This window comes from Plectropomus leopardus, chromosome 11 (genome assembly GCF_008729295.1).
Source record: "Plectropomus leopardus isolate mb chromosome 11, YSFRI_Pleo_2.0, whole genome shotgun sequence".
NCBI classification, from domain to species: Eukaryota; Metazoa; Chordata; class Actinopteri; order Perciformes; family Serranidae; genus Plectropomus; species Plectropomus leopardus.
In genome coordinates, this window is record NC_056473.1 from 2,188,523 (window position 1) to 2,211,022 (window position 22,500).

The 22,500-nt window shown below is 42.1% G+C and overlaps 1 protein-coding gene across 2 annotated transcripts in view; it reads left to right on the forward strand.

The window, feature by feature from the left end:
• Positions 1 to 18,857, forward strand: part of mctp2a (multiple C2 domains, transmembrane 2a) — a 36,431-nt gene extending 17,574 nt beyond the window's left edge. For both annotated transcript variants that reach the window (XM_042496158.1, XM_042496159.1), the window contains exons 18-23: positions 7,567 to 7,686; positions 8,778 to 8,819; positions 13,500 to 13,609; positions 14,438 to 14,547; positions 15,744 to 15,841; positions 18,016 to 18,857. In XM_042496158.1, the coding sequence (XP_042352092.1) occupies positions 7,567 to 7,686; positions 8,778 to 8,819; positions 13,500 to 13,609; positions 14,438 to 14,547; positions 15,744 to 15,841; positions 18,016 to 18,075 (540 nt within the window). In that variant the 3' untranslated portion in view covers positions 18,076 to 18,857. The remainder of the gene's footprint in view (positions 1 to 7,566; positions 7,687 to 8,777; positions 8,820 to 13,499; positions 13,610 to 14,437; positions 14,548 to 15,743; positions 15,842 to 18,015) is intronic.
• Positions 18,858 to 22,500: the final 3,643 nt, after the last annotated feature.

The window sequence follows — 22,500 nt, forward strand, 5'->3', positions numbered from 1 at the left end:
TCCTGTTTATGTAGATTCATGTATGCATTATGAAGCGGTTGTTGGTGTGTGGTACGTAAGGTATTCAAATTTTGCATGAGGGATCGCTGCTCCGGTTCACGTTAACTATGTGAACGGGAGTGTGAAAAAAAATGATTCCCTTTTTTCTGAGAAGTCTTCTTTGTTTATAACTTTTCTCTCCTGAGTGAAAGCTGCACACCGAGGAACATATACATTTAACATTTACAGACTGATGCTTTACTTGGTTATGTGCTGCAGCTGAGTATTAGTGTGTGAGCAATGGGAATACTTGCAGTATTGTCACTGTTTGCGAGTGCAGGAGGTTACTTGTTTTGATTGTGCAGTCTCATCAGCAGAGTCCGTTCTGTTTGAAGTTGCCTTCGATTTTCCACCAATGTGTAGCAGTTTTAAAATAGAATCTCTCTAATTAGGTAATGTACCAAAAAAAGCAAGAAAAAGAAAAATCCTCCTCATGCATTTAAACAAAGTTCTGGCAAATCCTCATAAACATTTTCATCAGTGAACGGAAATACAAACAAGAAATTTTGATTCCCCCCCACCCCCCCCCCCTCTTGTTTATGCTACAGTAATGAGCCTAGGATCTGCGCTTTTCAAGAGTTTGACAACAGCATGTTCTTTTCTCTGAGAGAGAGGAAATGTGACAGCTAAAATCTTCATAAAATAGTGGCTTTTAGATGTGCTTTTCACTAAGACTGAGCGAGATGAATGTGCTATACATCAGCAGTGACTGCAGAGGGGTCACCCAGAGTTCTTTGCTGCACACAAGAACGGGACCTGTAGATGGAGCTACAGCACTGCTGGAGACGTGAGTGCAGGCGCTAAGGAGATCAGTTACTTTTCCCAACAGGAGCCATTCGTGGGAACAACTTGGAGTGAAATCCTCTATTCTGTGCATTATACCAAGAGAGACACAAGTTTCCTCCACACAGAAAAAAGAAGGGAAAAAAAGCTAAATGAGCATGTATTAGCCAGCCAAATTAATCTGTTTTAGAAGTTTAAAGTTGAGAACAATTTTGATGAAATGGATTAAAGTTGAAAAAAAAAAGGAAAAGGATCATTTACACTTGAAAGCTGATTTTGAGCTTTGCTGTCATTAGACCGCTTTAAGTATTTAAGTAGAATTAATATTTTAACATATGAGGTACCTCATCTGTCAGGAGTGAGACTAGAAAGAAACCTGTATACCTTATGTGAGTATTTGAACCGTTTTCTTTTTGTCACTGCCAGGTAGCAACCGCTTTAGACATCATTTGACAGCCTGTGAAATGCTGATTGCCTCACATCACACACTGTAAAGATGGCATTTGATGAATGTTTGATGCGATGCAGCTGTAAACACACTTGGCAGCTGCAACGGGCACTTTTTTTGGGGGGGGGGGGGGCTGATAGAATCATCGTCTCCCCACATGAGAGGAGGGCAGGGTCAGATCTGGATCCAGAGGTCTCGGGAGACCACCTGTGTAGAGCCACAGCAGTCGGGGCCATTAACCAGAACACCAGCCCGGCCGAGATCAAAGCCATAATCAGAGTTGTCATAATTGTTCTTGTTAACACTGTCCCTGAAAATGAGATGCTTTGTGAGTCTTGGATCGGCCTGTTTGTGATTTACTGCATTGCAGTCGTGGCCGGGCTTTTGTGAGAACAGCGAGACGACTGGGCACGTCTGTGAATTGTCTCCTTGTTTCTGCTCTGCATCTGTTTTCCCTCTGTTTGAAAAAGTTGGAGGCCTTAGAGGAGTGGGTTTCTTCAGTCTCATGGGGGTTACACTCTCCATCTCCATGGCTGTGGGAGTTCTCATAGACTGCGCAGTGGGAATGTGTTCAGCATGAGAAAAAAAATGATAACTGTGATGGCGATGTGTTTATTCATGGTTTTGAATCTGAGATCTATTATTTATTAAATGATACACTATGACTACTTGCAAACAGCTCACCAGTGCCTCCTGATTTAGAGGTTGGCTGAATGCAGTGTGTAACCTTGAAACATGTCCCCCTATTAGTGGGATTAATACGCTTTCTCTGCTAATATTCACTTCATTAGAGCTGTGAAACTTTTCCTATTGTTGTATGTTTTAGGATGCATTTCACTTTTGATTCATTACAAACTGACCAAATTCCTCATTAGTGGTTTGCATTATCAAACTGCATGAAGTAGCTTTTAAGTACAAACAAGTCCTCAGATTTATAATAACTGACTGCACAGAGAAAGCGTGTAGAGGTTTTATCTGCGCATCTGTTGTACTTAGTTGTTTTCTATTTTGCGTATTTTCATATGTGCTTTGTGTTTAACCCCATTGTGTGTGCCATATCATAATGACGTACTTGCCACCTTCCTAGTCACAGAGGACACTTCTCCCCAGGCAGCTGAGGCGGCGACCTGTCTGCCCCTGTGTGTGGCTGTTCCGGGGCCGGTCTTGGCCCCGGCGAGTTAACGTGCATGTGAGCTGAGCTGACAGGGAGAGAAGAGTCCATGCCACTCCCTCCCCACCTCCTCAGGGGAAAAGGCTCGCATGGCAGATCTGTCACCCAGGAGGTCGCTCAGTGTTAACGCTCCCGACACGGATTAAACACTAGTGGCCAGTGCTGGAGTGCAGGGTCAGTGTAGCCACCACTGACAGGCACCACAGGGCTCCCGCTGACTGCCCTGCTCCAGCCTTGCACTGGTGCTACTCTGGCCCAGGCATGTGTCAGACAGGCGGGGAGACAACAGCCAGAGCTGGCCCTGTGAGCAAATGCTAATGCTCTGCCTCGCACGGCTACTCTTCCTCAGTGCTTTGATAAAGAGCTGCTATCACTACTGCACTGCACTGTGCATGCATCCTTACAAGCTGTGGGATTTGTTTATTATCTGTTTACCTTTTGTTTACAACTTAGAAAAAATAGTGAACACCAAATTAATTGAAATTAGACTTAGACTTAGACTAGACTATTTTTATGATTTATTTTTAGTTTTGAATTTACCCAAAGAATAGAATTGTTAATGCATTTTTTTTAACTAAAATGCGTCCTTTTGTTGCTTTTTTAAAAAATCATTAAGCAAAGTTATGGTAATAATTCTATACAAAGTGGAAAACTAACCACTTAATTTGACCAATTAAATACAGTAAATATAACTTTGTTGTATTCTACAGTGTTTTGGATTTAAAAAATTGAATAGTGAATTGCATCACACGCCATAACTGTTACAACAGATTTCATCCCACTGAAGAGGGACATGAGATTCCTCATTTTATCGCTCTCACTCATATGTAGCCTCTCTCTCTCTCTTGTCCTCTGTTACTCTCTCTCTCCCTCCCCAGTCGATAAGACTTGAGCTGAGCGTATGTGAAATATTTATTCAGCGTTAGCTCATAGCACCATGGCTGCCCACACACTCTACCTGCCCCGAAGAGAAATCTTATCTGTGCTTCCTCTGCCTCCAACACCCCCTGAAAGCCTGTCCCCACACTGGCCCAAGCTCAACACAAATTACATGTCTCATTGCTCTGCGTTTACAGCTACTTTAAAGCCTGCCACTCCTGTCCCCAACATAAGCCCTCAGCCTCTGTTTCAGCCAGCCTGAAAAAAAGACCTGCATGAGCTGAGCTGCTACTTATGCCTTTGATTCATTATTAATCTCTTTTTTTGGTATTTTAATTGAGGAAGTAGTACAGATTAATTTTACTGCCCTTGATTTCACCCAGAAAAAGACTATCTCTATTAGAAGAAAAAAAAACAATTCAAGGTTTTCAAATTGTTCCCGTTTGTTTTTATTTTAAATAATGATCCATTTAATTTATTTTCTTGGTATTTCTATATCCCATATTTGCACATAGTCACGCACACGGATTCTGGCCTTTTCACGTCCATTATACACACACACACACAAAAAAAAAAACAACCTATGCATACATAGAGAGAGACAGCCGTACACATATATACACAAACCCTGCAGCCTGTAGTCAGTCTTGTTAAACTCTTTCAGTATATGTTCACGTAATCTGGCATCCGTCCACAGCCCCCATGACTGACCCTCATAATGTTGGCTGGCGCTCTCCTCGCTTTGTTTAGCTTTCCAAGTGGAGTGCAACTGAAGAGAGTAGTGAAGATACAGCCAAGATTAAATCTTCCGTGTTTTTGGATGGTACATAGTCTTAAAAATAAGGGTATTTTCGACATGTGCCATGTTAAACATGTTAAAAGACTTTTTTAATTTTTAGTAGACCGTTTTTTTTTTTTTTACAGCAACATTAATGATATGGCATGGCCCTATGTGCTGTGACATTACACTAATTTTGCTCATCAACAGTATTATGTGTGTTATAGTGATGAGACGCCTATATTTATAGCCCGCTATCTGCTGTAGTGTATAAGGAGAACATTTGGCAGCCTTGCAGTCTGATGGTATGGCTGCCAGTCAGTAATTTGGGTTGGTAGACTGGGCAACCCCCTCCTCTGTTAATCAATTACAGGATGGTAGAAACTCTTATAGAGGGTGTCTTTGTCCCTTTGTTCCTGCTACGATCCCTTCTCCCTCTCCTGGGAGAGTGTGGGTGGTGGGAGCTGCCATGCTTGCTCAGCTTTAAGTTATTTTATTCACACTTTTAATCGCTGAGTGCTTTATTATTAGGTACTGGATTCTGCTGGCCAGGGGATCTGCATGAGAAGGCGCAGAATGCATTTAGTGGAATCATATTAATGGCACTATAAAACAAATCTGTCAGGCTGTTCTTAACCCTGCTGGCAGAATTGCTCTGCCCAGGGTTGCCCCCTTCTCCAAGCGCTTACAGGTGGCTAAGGAGAGTGCATCTCCATCATCTACTCCACCGTGTGCTAATAGTTTTATTAATTCATTCTTTTTTTTCCTCCCTAGGCACCCTGCGCATAATCATACAGACATTTTTCAGCTAAATGGTGTTTGTCAAGGGAGGTTTCCTACATTAAAGACACTCCTCCCAGACATACATACTAACACTTGTTCAATTACAAGTCGTTTGTTATCCAATTCTGCTGTGTGTAAACCTAAATGCTCAGGTATATCATTAATTGTTACCTCCCTTGCTTTTGTTTGTTGCTTTATGGCCTTTTTGGCAAAATAAATGACTGTTTTACTGCTCGCGCAACATATTAGCATTGTCGTGCTTAAAAAGTTCAAGGTTTTACTTGTCAGGCGTAATTTGTTGAAGGGTGAAAAAAATACACAGCCAGGCCCTTAAGACGGAAATGGTGGCTTCTTTGATGGCAATTAAAACGTGGATTATTTTTTATACAAATTTACACTTACGCCTGAAAGGTTGCACTTTGTCCAACGTGTCCTTTAATCACTCAGCTGCTTGCTAATAAAACATAAACCACTTAGTGGGGAATTAGTTCTGTCTCCATCTCACAGAAACTCTGGAGAATGCAGGGAGACAAGGGGAAGGTTTAGTCCTGCCTCTGCTCATTACTGCGGGATGTCTGACGGCAAAGTCTCAGTCTGTGCACCTGAGTGAAGGAATCTGAGAGGTTTTCCCAGATGTTTCTCTCCCATCGTTTTTATTAGTGTTAAAAAAGCATGTAAATCCTGAACACATGGGCTGACATACCATGAGGGAGGAATTGAGAAGATATTTCTGACAGTTTTGGTTTATACCCTCATTTAAGCACTCAGTTTAGACACAAGGCATTGTATTTCTGTAGGCTTTTATCTTGTCCGCTGAGCCAGAACGCGGTGAGCAGAAATTTGCATTAGTGGGCGATTATGAATACCTGTGACAGATTCTCTCTGCCGGCTCCCTGGGCGGAAATGAATTGGCTCCCTCTGTTGACTTGCACAGGAAGACAGAGACCAAGCAATTAGACTTTAGTGGTTAATGTAGCAGCTTTTGCAGGGAGGGCAAGGAGGTTCAACATTCCTGCTGGGCTCATGTCAGTTTCCCGGCACATTTCCCCCCCTTTTCTTTTCCCTTTTTTATGAGAATACTGGGAATATGACAAGCTACCTGTCCAGCAGCCAGCTGAATTCCTCTGGGGTGAGGGGAGCGTCGCTTTAGTATCGCCTCCCGGGAACTGAGGTGACAACACATGACGTAGGTTATTCATAACAGAGAGGAGATGTACTGCAGCTACCTCTGCACATCATGCATATTCATTGTTTACCTTTTTTTATTCCCTACCAGCTCGAGTTTTTTGCTGTATACGTAATTCAAATGAGCTCCTGTGAAAAAAAAAGTACAGGAACATATTGTTCATATTGTTGATTTCTTTGTACCTTGGTCTTGCTGCTGTGATTCTGCGTGATGCTTCGGCTTACCCACAGGTTGTATTGAGGGATAATGAGCAGTACAGTGGTCAAGCCTAGGGCAATTGGGCCACAGTGTTGTCTGCATTACTCATGGTTCACGTTTCCCTGGTGGCCGTTTGAACCTAGGCCTGGTGTGGCAGTAGGTAGACTGGCCCCCAGAGCAACATACATGCACTATGTGTGGTTGCTATGACAGGAGCAGTCTGCTGTTTACAGGCCTGCGATGGAGGCCTGAAGGCCTCAGTGTTTCACATCCTGTCTCGGGCTTAACTCGAACATATTGTTCATAGTGGAAGCAGCCTCCAGGTCTTTGAGCCTAGACTGCACAGTCCTACCACCGTGTGGGTTCAGCTTAGCAGTCGTACTCAAAGTTTTGAAATAAACTTTGTAAAAAAAAAAATATATATTGTTAAGAAAGTATGATAAATGTAACTGTTGGAAAGGATGCATTATTTATAGGAAATGTATATAAAGAATGAAGGAAAAATTGTGAAAGATGTCTGTGGTAAATAAAGTGGACCATGTGTCGGATGTATTGGCACATAATCACGCTATAATAAATTTTAAGATTCTCCTTGCTGTGGGGGACATTTTTATTTCATCCCTGTCAACCGGCTGGTGTGATCCTCCTCACACATTCCTGATAATTTCAGTTGGGAGACAGACTCATTAGGCTGTCACTAAATGGGTTTAAATGCAGCCGTCCAATTAGTGCTCTGCTGTGAAATGCAGTGGGTGTTGTGCAACGTGCTTAGCACCACTCCTTTACAGAATTATGAGGGATTACTCATTCAGTGTGATCCATCTTATTTCTACCAGGGGTCTTGGCTTTTCTCAGTATCATCGCCACGGAGGGGGTAAATGTTGCAAATGCTTCTCCAGTTGCCATATGCGCCTCGTCAGAGAGCCTTGCTGCAACCGAATCTAAGAGGATTTGATGTGCTAGTTAAAAGACAGCATACCATGCCTATCCATGTCATACTTTCTGTTCTGCAGTAAGGCACTCTGCCAGCACAGTGTTATTGGTGTATATAAATAGGATTTCAAGATATTAAAAGTTGTCCCTGAATGTCTGTTACTTTCAAACCACTAAGAGTAAAATCTGTTGCCATCGGCTGTAAATCTCAGAGGCTTTACAGTCTGTAGTGCTTTTCATGAGATTTAGGACGTAGTTAAATCCATTATATATTTTGTTTTGGGAACAGGCTTGCTGAGATTTGAAAGCTGGGCCCATGCTATAGTGTGATTGGCTTTGCGTTATTCTGTCATGTCCTGTCTTCTCAGATCTTCCTTGTGACGGTGTGGCACTGGGAGCTCTTCATGCTGCCCCTCTTCCTGCTTCTGCTCATCGGCTGGCACTACTTCCAGCTCTCTGCGGGGAAGGCCAGCTCCAACCAGGACCTGGTGAGTGACGAGGACTCTGAACCCTTCAGTGTTGATCCAAACATGTGTTGCAGCATGCTGTTACAGCGTAAAGTCAATATATGTTAACCCAGCACTGGTCAGACCCTGGTGGAATCCTTTTTGGCAGTTTTACAGTAATGTCAATTAACAACTCTTACACTTGCATATACACTGTATAAAGCAGGAGCTGGTCTATAAAATGCATTTCACAGTACAGCCAGTTTTAGCAGCATTCCATGTGTTTTATAGCTGGCTAAACTGGTTTCTACATTTTCTCCAGAGGCCCAATAAAACAGCAAGCAGTGAGGAGCCACTAAAATTAAATGACTGTAAATGTATGTATAGCCTGTAGTCTGTTGATTTAGTCTTATCACATCTGTAAATGCAGTAGTCCAGTTCTCTCCACAACATAGCACCATCTCCTCCCTCTATCTACTGTTATGGAAATTATGTTTGCCCTACACATGTCTGTGAAGGTTAATGCTGTTCACACTTCTGACTGCCCCCCAATTTCACTGTGTTGTAAGCCTTCTCACCGGTCAGCCAGGGGCCTGGCCCGCTCACACACCCTCCCCAAAGCAACATCCCCGGTCCGGTGATTGTGTTTATGGCTGCTGGCAAAATGCCGTCCCTGGGCAATGTTAAAGCCCAGGCTCACCCTCATATCCAGTGTGGAGACACTGCCACCCCTCTGTGACCCTCTGGCTGGCAATGACACAGCTCTGTTCCCAGGCAATGTCACAGTGTGCACCACATTGGGGTCAGGGATGACTTGATATAAAGTGATCTAGGCAACAGCATCCAAATTAAATGTGTTTTTTTCCCTCTCTTCTTTCTGTTTTTCTGTGTGCTTATGTTGTGGAGAAATGAGATTGCTTTGGTGTGACAGTGCTCTTGTGAGGAAGCCCCTCTTTCACCTCTCCTTTTGTGTGAGGTCACCCCTGTGATGCAGTCTCTATGGAAACAAGCCTCTCCCAATAGGGGTGAATGTACTCAAAGAAAATTTCATTACTAGGTGTTTGTTAAAAATGCTCCAGTGCCCACATGTCCCGTTCGTTTGAATTCACCCTCTACCCTTTATTTTCTCTCAGGTGAACATGAGCATGGGTGACGACGAAGAGGAAGACGAGAAGGTATTTTATCTTGTCTCTTTCCAACATTTTAAGGGATAATATGTTTTGGTGGAATGTTATCAACTCTCAGTTTTTACTCCAAACATCAATTCATAAACACTGACTGTTTTAACATTTCATAGTGACATTACTCATTGGCTTGTGTAAAAAAATGGGACTCATGCTAATATTTCTTTCAGAATCACCAAGGTTAAATCAAATTTATAACAATGTCTGCATTGCCTCTGGTGGGTACACATATTTTTTTAGAAGTAGCTGTCATACAAATAAACACTTGCTTCTTAGAAAATAGAAAATATTTAACAGACACATATTTTAGCATCGTCACAATCACAGTTACTCCTCAGAAGCTCTTTTTCTGACTAAGAATAGAAATATTTTCATGCATCCCAAATGAGGGTGACATCTATGAAACAGTTGTAGCAAGTAGCTCTTTATTCTGCTCCTCTGGGTATTTAGTGTCACTCTACAAATGCACTCCGCTGAGACACTGCAGCCCTTTGAAAATCTATAAATCGAATTTAAACAGCACTGTCAATTAGATTTTGCACAGCTGCTAAGGATAAAATCACCTTTTTTTTTGCATTATCATTTTTCTAAATAGGCTAGCTGTGTTGAGAGTGACCTTTTACTGCCAGAACAAATGAACAAATTCGAAAAACACGGCAGCAAACTCATACTTTGCCCCAAAGGTTATCAGTCATTTTCACTTGTTCGTTTGTGAGAAATCCTAAATGATAATGTTTATTAATGCATCTCTCCAGTGTCTCTCGAAAACACAAAACAACAGGAAATCTTTAAGTAGCCTGAAAATTATACTTTCCCACAGCACATAATATTCAATTACACTCATCCCACTGTTTCCTGTAAAGAAGGAAGAGTTAACAGGGATGTGTATTATTGCTTTATGGCAATGAAGTGTGGAGCTAACGCAAAGCCTCCAAGCAATGACCCTTGTGCTGCGTGTCTAGGCCCAGGATTCATATCCATAATGCACTCAATATATTCTGTTGTGATGACCTGGGGCTGTGAAAAAAAGCCAGCTTCTTTTAGAAAACACAGGCACATCCACCAAATCCTGTCTGAAAGGATGGGCTAATTCACAGATGAAACTCGCATGATATGTCTGCACACACTAAAGTGGGAAGCTGCACTTGCTATCATCGCTTAGGAACAGGCAAACTGGTGCTTAAACAAACAGCAGTGACACAGAAAATTCAGTGTATTTATGAATATTGAATCAGGCAGGATTACCTCTATGCACCGAATTAAATATTATTGCAGAATGATTACGTTTGTCTTTACCTTGAAACCTCAATATTAACAGAGGAGTGTTTACTTTTTTTAGTTAAAGAAATGGCAGTATCTTTAGAAAAGTTTAAGATACTTAATACACTGCATGTGTCTGCGAACTCTTTAAGCTTTCTAAAAGGTTTTCCATGAGCCCGCCTAAGCCCTTTCACACTCTGAGGAAATGAAATATCTCCTTTCATTTACTAATTAAGCAGTCACCCATGTTTGTTTTAAGCTGTCAGCTTTAATTTAAAGTGGCTTTTTTGAAAGTCTTGTTATGGTCTTGCTGTCACTTGGATGTGATATCATGCCGTTAGATCAAGCAGTGTAGCTTTACACCTCCTATCAAAGTCTTCTTTAGAAATATTTGGGGTTAAAGAGTGATCAGTGTTAAATTTGATGACTTCAAAGCCTTTTCTTTCTTTCCCCCTAGTCTTTCCTCTAACATGTGAATAAAGGCTTTTCCCTCTGAGAAGGTTATGATTACCACTCAAATATGTTTTTATCCCCCTTTTTTCCCCCTTGAGGAAGGAAATATTTATACCTCAGACAGAACAGCAAGAATGTGAAGGCATGACGTTAAAGAGAGACGAAAGGCAAGGCAGTGTTACAGGGGGATAATACAGAACAGATTCTCTGCCTGTGAACAAATCTGTCCTCGGGGAAAGAGACAGCTTACAAATTATGTGTGGGCAAAGTGACTTCCCTTTGGCCTCAGGTATCAATTGTGCAGATAGACAATATTTAATCATAACATAAAGAAACAGAGAGGCAAAACAAGTCCATAGATCTCCAATAGAAATGAAAAGGGGAGATGAAACAGCCCCTCCATTGCCCCCCGGCTGGCACTGCTGGTCTGGGGTTGACTTGCTCCCAGAGCCTCGCCCAGGGGAGTTGGAGGGGGAGGGGGAGGAGGTGGTTGCGGGGTGCTAGACTGGGCTGGGGGGTTACTCCATCTCTCACCCAATGGTCCACAGTCACCGCTGGGTCTCCTTGAGCACACCAGTCAGACAGACTGCACATGTCATGATCCGTACCAGAGCCACCACATACGCACCCACCAACACATTAAAGCCTCTGAGAGCTTTTTGTGTGTTTTATCCTGACAAATTGTTTGTTAACTTATTTTAGCTCCATGTGAGGTAATTTGCCTGGAACACAGGTGTTTTTCATTTAAATGCACTTCTTATCTTTGTCAAAAAAAAAAAGTCACCAGAAAAATATTCAGTCAGAGAATTAGAGAATTCAAATTTGGCACCGTTTATTCTAATTAGAATGATGCTAAATGAGCTTTTTCCAGCCTTTGATAACACCCCACATGTCTGTGAGAGTATGTTTACCTTTGTGCAGGAGATCAAATTGGTTCTCCATTACTGCACCTTAAAAGGAAGCTTTTACAATTTTATCTGAAATGAGAATATGATTTCACACAGGTTTTCTAATCAGTAGACATTTAGGATTCATTTAGTCCATCCCCAGTTTGCCCATCCTTTTCCATTTCAGAAGGAGATCTTTTATTTATTTTTGTTTTCTCTGCACTCATGCACATGCTGAAAGGGGAAATGAACAAAGATAAAGAATATCATCAAATGATTAATGTAGGAAGGACTTCAGTTTTGGTCGCTAAGGAGATGGAGGATTCTGAGAATCTTAAAGCACATGAATAATGATAATCATGAGAGCTCTGCCTCTCAATGCATACTTCAGAGTACATCTATTTGTCTGTTTTTCCTTTTAGAAATGAAAGCCAATATGGTTTCTCTTTTTTTTTCCCTGGCGGAGCTGAATTTCTGGCTAAATTTACCTCTTGCATGTGTATCCAGCGCCATAAAATAATGCTTCATATCTCTTATTAGATTTGAATTCTAAATGGTGTAATTGGGTCGCTTAAACAAGTTGAAATGGAAATATGAAAAGGAATGTGAGCCTAACTGATGAGGCTCCATATCGAGCGAGCATGGCTCTCCGCGTCCATCAGGAGCTCACCAACACAGATTTTAATGGCTTTTAGCAGACTCTAACAGTGTTCCCCGCTTCCAAAATAAACTTCGGATAAAGAGCTCAATTAACACCTGATGTGGAGGAAAGGACACGCATGAAGGTTTGCTCAGCCCCCCCACCCCACCCCACCACCTCGTAGTCCAGTGGAGTGGAGTAAGATGATGCATAACCACAGATAGTCCTCTCTCCCCATGATGAGACCGTGAGATGTTAATCTCCGAGAAAGCATATTTGTGATAGTTTTTCCTTTTTTGGACAGTGCTGAGCCTCCACTGTCTGTCCAGATCTGAGCCCAGTGGGGGAGGCTTTGCTAGTGTGGGAATTGCTCTCTTCCTGCGCCTTGCGTGGAGAAGAGTGGGCCTGACAGTGGGGAGTCTCTGTGTGCTGGCAGACACTGTGTTCCCAGGGGCTGCCTCATGAAGCTCTGATAAAGGCATTCTGTCTGGCCCCTGTCAATGCACACAGGCTGCGGCTTCGGCTGACTTGTAACATAAACATATAGACATCCCCGAGCCTCCTGCTAGGGTCCATCAGAGCGCCCTCCCCCAACACTCTCATTCTCTCCCTTCCCTCCCTCACTCTTCCTCTGCCGCCCTCTGTCATCATTCCTGTCATTATTTCCTCCTTTTGATGTGAGGCTTCTCAGCCCTCTTTAGCTTGTGTTACTTGTGTTATCTCTAGTAACTCCTCTGCCTCTGAAAAGCTCCACACTCCTTATTTCCAGCCTTGATGTGATCACATTTATTTCTCTTTGAGACGCTCCAACCCCCTTGCATGTTGACTCATTGCCAGACTCAGTCATCATTATAGCAGCGCATTAAAAGCAAATAAAATTTAGCTGTGACAAGAATCATGCAAGTGAGAGGATGAGCACATCCAACTGGTGCTCAAAGCGGGGTGAAGTGTGTTTCTCATGCTGAGAAAGTGTTAGGATAGGTTAGAAAGCTCGGCCGACAGATCTGTAAAAACACGTTCTAACTTGTCCTGCGCACGCAGCCGGAAAGGAATCTTTCCGAAGTTGCGAGGCCCCTGCACTTCTCGTCTAGGTCGTCTATTCTGCCTGATTGCGGTTGGCCATTTTGTGTACTTTTCATCTACCAGAGAGTCTTGATTGTGCTGCACTTGTGCAACAGCTCTATTGTGTGTGGCGGACAAAAGCTGAAATCTCTCAGCCATCCACATAACAGCTTCTGAGCACTGAGTCTGTCTCATCTTCAAAAGCATAGTCTGAAGATGTACAGTGTTTGCTCATTATGGGCCATTCAATAGATAAATCACACATAATAGCACAGCAGAGATAAACTGCTCTTTGTCTACTCTGCCCAACAATTGACATACAGTGTACCTCATCAGTGTCTGCGCATTTTTTTCCTTGTTTTTTTTTAGGAAGCCGGAAAAAAGGGTTTGATGGATAAGATACATATGGTACAGGAAGTGGTGCTGGTTGTCCAGAATGTTTTGGAGGAGATCGCAAACATCGGGGAACGAATCAAGAAGTAAACATTTTCTATTTATCCAACAAAGTATCTTCATTTTTTAATTAATTATGTTCATAGAACTTTACATTAATCTGACAAAGGGCTGGGCTATATATTGATATAATGGTGTGCTAATATGAAACTATGTTGCCTTAGATTTTGGATATTGTTACATCTTAAGTGTTGTCTTATCCTGTTTTTTTTAAAGGCTTCATGACAGCAAGGTGATGTAATTTTCTAAACTTAAACTGTTATAGCTGTTTTATTACCATTTAGTCACTATATCCACATCACTGGTGATTATTTATCCAAAATGTAATTGTGTAAATATTCTGTGAAAACACCAATAGTTAACCCTGCAATATTGATAGGTAAAGGAATCACCAGAGGCCCCAAGATACGTTATAATAATATTATTGCAATTTTAAATGTGTTCTGATAACATATATTGTGATATGTAGTGATTTCCCCCCCTTTTTTCAACTGCTAATTATGTCCTTAAAAGAAAAACAAATTGTCAACATCTGTTTTATGTAATAACATAAAGTTTTCATTTCAACTGTTGTCATTTTTACTGCAGCATTTTTTATCTAGTGGACTAAAAGAAGTAATGGATTATATTATTCTAGAAGGCTGCCAAATGTCTAATTTGTATTTGTAATTTTAATAATTCATATAATTAAAAAATAGATATGTTCAAACATGCATCGATACGCCACACAAAAACATCACAATACTATGTTGTATGGATTTTTCCCCAGACCTTAATATCAATATTGGGGTATTTGGTCCAAAATATTGTGATATCTGATTTTCTCAAACCTGACACTATTATTTTTTTTATAGCATTTTCAACTGGTCTGTCCCTTTCCTGTCGTGCATGGCCTGCCTGGTGCTGTTTGTGGCCACAGTGCTGTTATATTATATCCCACTGCGATATATTGTGCTGACATGGGGTAAGTTCTATATCTCAAAACACTATTCTAATTCATGAAACTGTGAATGAAAAACATCATTTTTGCATAATTACAAGTACACTGGACGATTACCAAAAACAAGCATACTCCCACTATCTGTGTCTTGCTAGATTCTTCATTACTGTGACCAAAACATCCTGACAAATTGCATGAAAATCGACGCCCATACCGTTGTTGCAAAACAAAACTCTTATTCACTCTTCCTAACTGCACATCCATGATTTAATGAAGTACAGTAATTTAAGAACTCTGCCATGCCTACACCTCTGCAGATGCACAGAGATCAGACAGCTGCAGAGGTTTGCTCTGCTCAGTGTGGGCTGATGTAGCAGAGCCCAGCAGAGGCGAGGCCTAAGGTTTGTGTGAAAACAAAGCAGAGGTAGAGTAGCAAGCTGTATATAATACATGATGTCCTTGGGCAGTCTGTAGGCTCCTGGTCTAGCCTCTCATTATCTGCTGTAGTCATACAGAATAGACAGTCATCTCAGTGGTCAGGGAGATATGCTGCCCTTAACAGGCTCTCCTCCTCCAGCTGTAAGCCCACAACCACTGTACTTCCACACTGCCTTCAACACAATCAATACCAAAAAACCATCATATCAAACAAAAAACACACAGTCTGAGACACTCCTCTGCCTCCCCAGTTAACCCCCATCTCTGTGGTTGCAAGGCAAGCCTTTCAAGTTGCTTGCACATATTTAAGTCCTTAGGTTCTTTGTCTGCATGTTGAGGTACACGCAGTACCAAGCTACGAATATAATGGTCCCATTACAAGACCCCAGAGAGAGTTTTTTTTCTCTCTGTGGTATGCAGCCATGTGCAAAGTAAATATAGATGTGCTAGGAGTGATCAGAGTGAAGCAAACAAAAGTGAAGAAAAGTTGTCATGAATGTGGGCCTGTTTTTCAAACTGCAGTTAGCATTATTCATGTGATAAAGTATCACTGTGTCCACACTTGTCTTCATTGTATTGGCCTGGCTTGAATTCAATTTGGCTGAGAGGGATCAATTGAAACAGCATCATAAATGCAGTTAGTGATACACTGGTGGGAACGCTATACTGTACATATACAGATAGGGTTACAGAAGTCTTTTTATTAATATTATTGTTTTACTCTGTAAAATATGGTGGTTGGTATGACACCTTTATTTATTAATGTGCTCTTGTTTTCACAGGCGTTAACAAATTTACCAAGAAGCTGCGCAACCCATATACTATTGACAATAATGAAATACTGGATTTCCTCAAGAGGGTGCCTTCTGATGTTCAAAAGGTAAGGGTCCAATTTTACATACAGATAGGGAGGGAATTCCCTGAAGATGTCTGCATTATTTGCTGTACCACAATTCCCAAGTGTTGCAGGAAATATATCCTCTGGCTTTGTTTGATTATTAATGGACTCTCGCCTTTAAAGCAGCCCTGGCCCAATTATTCCTCAGTGCAGCTCCATGTAGTCGCCGTATCGCCTGAGTGAGGAGATGCTCAGATCTGTCTTCAGCCATATTGCTGCAGCCTCGTCCGTTATTAGCAGTTTTGTCTGCCTGATTGAAGCGCTGTGACATTAAAGTTGGTGATTGGCCAAGGGCCGGCAGAGGGCTCCTGACGTCTCTGGCTGTTGTGTCAGCACGGAAACTCTGATGTGGCCTCAGTCACTTCAGGGTGGTAGAGTCAATTAATGTAGTGGTGAGCCCCAGTCGTCTTGCTGGGTGCCATATGTGATTACATATTAGCCATGGCTGATATGTCATTTGCATTTACATCACAGAGCTGAGGAGAGCTGTCAGGGTGTTGTAAGTGGCGCCGGGTGCTCGCCGTTCTCTGACTGAGAATTCTGCTCGGCCAGGAAATGAAGTGCCACACAAGCGCCTTCATCTCCCAGGTAACTCGCCAGACTGAATTCAGCGAGAAATCCTGACAGTCTGGATCTGGAAAGACACTCTCACCCCAGTCTGTTTCTCTGCTGCACCCTTGATGTCCTCCTGCAGCAAGCCATTGCTGACTTCTCTGTGATGTTGGAGGGAGCCTGTGTTGTTAGAGATTTGGCTGACTGAGTTGGCAAAACAAGGTGGTGAATACATTTTGATTCAGAATCCTTTGTATGTCTTCTTCCCCCATTGGGATACAATGTTTGAGCTTTGAAAATGACTCACTTTCAAATCTCATGGAAACAATACTTTTTAGCCCGGTTTAAAAGCGAAACTACATCTTGAAAATAGCTCCAATCATAAAAAACAAAACACCCTTAAGATTCATCATAAGTACGTTTCATTATGTGCTGTGAAAAATAACCTTAACATCATATACACAGGAGACCCAAAACAATAGACCACATATTTTGTTTTTGTTGACTTAGAACTTCAATCCTCAGATAGGTGTGGACACAAAAACACCACAAAGGCTGAAAATTGACTCCTGTCTTTCTTGCAAATGTGACTTGGCAATTAGTGCCTGTGCACATCTACAAAGTCTGCCTCAAACAGGGACTTCTGACAACACTGTGTCTGTCCTGAAATAAGAAGCATCTGTCAGTTCTGAGGACAGTTTCATGTTCTGATGCAGGAGGCAGTCACTTTGTTCCCACATTCCATCTCCCATTCTAATAATGGAGACCAGCTAATTAGCATAGAGTTCTTACCTTTATTCAACAGATTCACCGTATTGTTTGAGCTCAGCAAGCATGCTTCAAAAGCAAGTTTTCAAATTCCAGCTCTTCTCCTTTTCAGTTTACCCTATGATCAGTCCTCTTTGGATTATTGTGGCAGTTTTGAAATAAAAATACGGACAGTGAATCTAATTTTTTGAATGTCAAAGAGAACATGATTCTACAACATATATTTATTTTGTAAATCATTTGAACATCAAGGAATTTCTGGAAGGAAAAAAAAACAGAAAGATTCTGTCTTCTAAAGAAGAAGTCTGTCTTGAGCTTAATTCTACAAATGTAACTAGCAGGAAAAAAAACAAGGGTGTGAGTTCAAATGTCACATTGCAGGTCTTGTTTTTTCCCGAAGAAATCAAAGTCACACAAAGGGTCTGCAAAAGTTAAGAAAGTTACACATCAACTAATGTTGGTAACAACACTTGCTTTATACTATTCTCAGGCTCATACAAAAAGTTTTCTTTAAGGGACATAACTTACAGTGAGTGATTATGCAGTTTGCAGCTCCCTCACTGGCCTGGCAGGTCATCACAACAGTTGATGTCTGTTTCTAATATTGTGATTGTGGTGCAGAATGAGGGGGGCGTACACTGGTACGGAACCCTTGACTCTTCAAATCCTTCCTCCCTGTGATTAATCCCCTCTGCTCCTGTGTTTAAAAAATGATTCATTACAGGCGAGCCCGCCTCGCTTTCCCCTGCACCAGCTCTCCTCAGGGGAGCCATTACCGTGCGCTCCACTGAGCTCGGATTACCTGCCTCTGACCAAACTCCTGTTTGTTTTTACAGGTGCAGCACAGTGCGCTGAGAGCGCCCACCAGCCAGAACCAGCCACGGAAGAAAAGGTAGGCTCAGCGGACACGCTGGATGAAAGGCTGGTCTCCTTTTGAATACAGCACGACGCAGTCCACCTGACAACAATGCTCCGGTGCCAGCAGAGCCCGTGACCCCGTGCACCCCACCATATCACCCTAACTCTGCCCCCTGCTGCTGAGGGGCAGCCAGCCGCTCTCTGGCTTGTGTGTTTGCCACCCCCCTGACAGAGGCTGTGAACTGCAGCAGCTAGGAGGGCAGCACATGGCGCTGTCAATCACAAGCCTGGAGGTAAAGAAAAGAGAGCGCTGCAAGGCTCAGCCTTCATCTTTGGATATAATTTAGAAAAGGAATGAAAAGCGTCGGGTTTGGCTTACCTTAGACCTCCACTGTCTTGCTTTTTTTTTTTCTTTTTTTTTTAACTTTGGTGAAACTTGGAAATTTGCCTTCAGGTTAAGTTAATACAAGCTTTACAGCCAATGAAAAACAAAGCATGGCAGTTCTTTTCTTAATACATGTGTAAATTTAATAAAGATCAAAAGTTCATATATATTGTAATACATTTTTAAATAATTCTCAAAATTTAAGGTTTTGACACTCATTTAAAATAGTTGTGTTGAGGCTTTATTGTGTATATAATATAATACTTCTCAGCAACAAATCTATATTTATCTTCTACTGTATTATTTCTAGCTGACTGTGTATGTTTCTGTATGTTAGACTGATTAATTTCAGTTTTAATTTTACCCCGTGTCTCGTCTGCATCATCAAATAGAGAATTTACTGGAATCCTGAATAAAGAATCTTGATCAGTTGGAGCTCTTGTTTTTGCCCGTGCTTTTTCAATAACTGCACTCTAGTGAGGATGGATTACACCACTTCTTTACTTGAATACACAGTAAACACATCTGATTACACAACACAGCCATTGGAACAGAGCTCACACACCGGCCACCGCTGCGCCTTGGTTACCGAGCTCACATCAAAGCTGTGTGGCTCCAGTGTGCTTCCTAATGCATTGCTTTGTTGCCTTCTCACAATAACAGGGTCCAGATGAGAGAGAAAGAGCTCATCTCACAGAGAGTACTCTCTCCATCCTCAGCACTTAGTGCTTTACATTTCCACTAAAATCACCTGGCCTATCTAATGGTTACACACACACACTGGTTTTTCCGTCTGTCTCTCCACAGTGGTTCTTCGAAGAAGAGAGATGTAGTCTATCCTCTATCAGTCTTCTCATCTATATTTATTTTACAGACAAAAAGCTAAATTATTGACACAATTGGCCATTTTGATTTTTGCTAAACATTGGAGACAATTTGGATTATTCTCACATTAAAACCTTACTGAGTAAAAACAAGTTCCTTCAAAATATCTATCATTTGCCCTTAATCTATTAGCTAGTCTACAAACAGTGGGATGGTATGAAAAAATAGTTTCCTCCTTTACCTGCTTTCTGTCGCTCTGATAGACAAATGGCAAGCACTCTCTTTTAAAATATACATAGTTAGAGCTGAAGTTGGGCTGAACTGAGGCTTGGACCCCACCATTGGGAGTTTGTTCTAACTGACTGGGAGACTGAGCATCGCAGCCGGGTGCCCCCCTCCTCAGCAGTAGCACGCTGGTGAAAGAGCATCCATCTGTGCTTTGTGAAGAGTTTGATTGGCTCAGGGGGACCTGGTGGAGCCCCGGGCTATCTCTTTTGACAGGCTGATAGAGACATCACTGGGCTCTCCCAGGAGCTGCCACCAGGGGTCCATTTCAAAGTGAGAGGGTGTGGAGGTGACCCTGAGCTTCTGACGAGCTAAATCCCACACACTGGCTGAAACCCTCCTACATTCTTGGCTCCGTTGGGGCGTTGGGGGTGTGGGCGGAGGGCTGGTTTTGGCTGTGCTGGGAGGAGGGCAGAGCTGGGGAGGGAGGGGTGGAGGAGATCACTGGCAAGACCCGATGAAGTGTCCCCAAGAGGTGAAACCAATTAAGCAATACTCCCAGGGTACTTTTAATCAACATTTCAGCAAATATCCAAATTGCCGCACCAGGACATCTAAACCTGACAAAACACGTAAAAATAAGAAACAGACAGTTTGGGCTCATAAAGCCACATTTAACCAGAAAAAAAAATCACTTTGGTGAGGAGCAATATTTAATAAAATTGTGTTAGATGTATCACTAGGCGGATTTCCATTAACCCTCACATTGCGCAAACTGAAACTGCAAATATAAAATACAGCTAATGGAAACGTCAATTTCGAAAATACGTCACTTGCCTGGCGTATTTACATGATCTAAAAAACTTATTTTAAACCAAAAACATGATTTTTTTCTAAACCTAACCAAGTAGTTTATTGTTTAAACCTAACCATGCCCGTTTCACAACATTAATCAGACGTTTTGTGTTTCAGCTGTGTCACTTAAGGCAGGTTTCCATTAACCTGCGAATTGCGCAAATTGAAATTGCAAACATGAAAAATTAAAAAAAAAAAAAAAAAACTATTTACCGCAAAAAAGTTTTTACGCTCATGAGGTGGTATTTTAGGCCATTTGAAAAAGCCATATTTTGCAAAACTGCAATGGAAACATTTTTTTGGCTTTTACAGGTCACATGATGCTACAGTTATGTGCTTGTCAGTAGAAGCTGGATCCCTCATGATGCAGCAGGCGCTACAAGAGTTATTGCATCACATAACTCTTCAAAAGTTGAGTGTGAAATGGACTATCACCTCCCAGAAATCCCTCATATGTGGCCGCTCCCATGTGGCTCGCCTTTCAATCATTGCTCACATAACACACCTACATGGTCTTGGATAGGAAATAATGGTGGCTAGTGCAGTGACTGCAATAGAAATAAAGCTGCTAATGTTTTGAACATTCATAACCATTCTTGGAATGTTACCACCAGAGGAGAAGTCACACAGCATCACTCAGTGGAAATGCAGTCATCTGGCGATTGTGTTTGCGTTTGAAAATGTTGCTTTAGTTTTGCACAAATCTGTAATGGAAACCTGCATGTTGAGGCAAATGCTGCCTGTGACATTACGAGAGATCATATAGGAATATGGCTGCTTGCCTTTAAGCTGTCAAATCTTTGGCACCAGGGTTGTGGACTTGTATGTTCCCTGTATCATTCATAGTCTATGGATCATACAAAAGAGTCTGACAGGGTTACAACAATTGTTGATTCGGCTCTGCATGCACCAATGCACACTCATGTTGCTTTCACACATACAGTGCGCACAAACAAACACAAATAAGCTCCTCTTCAAGGAGGCGTAATCATATTTAAAGAATTATTCATCAATGTATTTCCTCCTGGGATGGCTGCAAATCTCAGCAGAGGAGGTCGCTTTGCAATATGGTCCCAGAATGCAGTGGGGAGAATCCCTGGATGTTTTACAAGCTTGCTAATGAACATTTGAGCCACACAGCAGTTAACATTGTCTGATCACTTTTTTTTTCTCCAGTAGTTGTTGTTGTTGTGCATGGTGTGGCAGTGATGTCTTCATCAGGCTGTCAAAAAGGAAGTGCCTGCAGCTGTGGCGGATCCCCCTAGAGCCTGTCACACTCCTTGTTTCCATGGCAGTCCTTCAGGCAGCACCACAGGCAGGCTGTGTGCAAGGACCCATACAACCTGTTTTTTCAGCAGCCGCTCCTCTGATGTTCAGCCCCGGAGCGGGCGTCAAACTACCAAGTGCAGGGAGAGAGAACACTGCACCCTTTCTCTCTGTCGCACTTCTGCGCTGCTTTTCAAGGCGATGCATAGCATTAAAAAAAAAAAAAAGCCTCCTCATTTGAATAAGCCACTATTCTCAGCACCTCCTTAGTAATTGTTACATGTGCAATGCTGTTAAGGTTCTCTGACCTCCTCTCTGGGAGACATAATGTGCACAGTGGGACAAAGTAAGAAAAGCACGACTCATAGTTGACTTACATGTGTTGGAGCTCTTCTGCATGTGTTATTTGGTCTGCTTGTACCACCTGAGAAGCAGGTCATGGAGATCAGTGGCTGTGCTGCAAGTCCCAACTGGCCTAAATTAAAGGTGCAAAGGTTACGGTCTGCCTCCAGACAGAAGCCTGACACCAATAAAGAGCAGAATTTGCCGGGGCATCGCCTCAGTGGAAACACAAATGACAGAATAGACTTAGCTTTCTTCAGTCAGACTGTTTTGACAATATGAGCACATCCACTGAGGAGGCTGCATGTGGAGCTTTAAAATGATGCCTGCTTTTGCAGTTTGTTCCAGATTGTAACCGGTCGCCACTTTGCTTTACTCTTTCGCGATGATAGAATATATAAATCATGGTAATCAGGATTGATGTTGTATCTGGGAATAGGAGTGGGAATAAGATGGCGATAACAACAGAGAGAAAAACGGTCGCTAATAGCGGCTGTTTGCAGCAGCTCCAGTTTACTAATAATTCATTTTGTGGCCCACAGTAAACACTGGTGTTAAGACATGG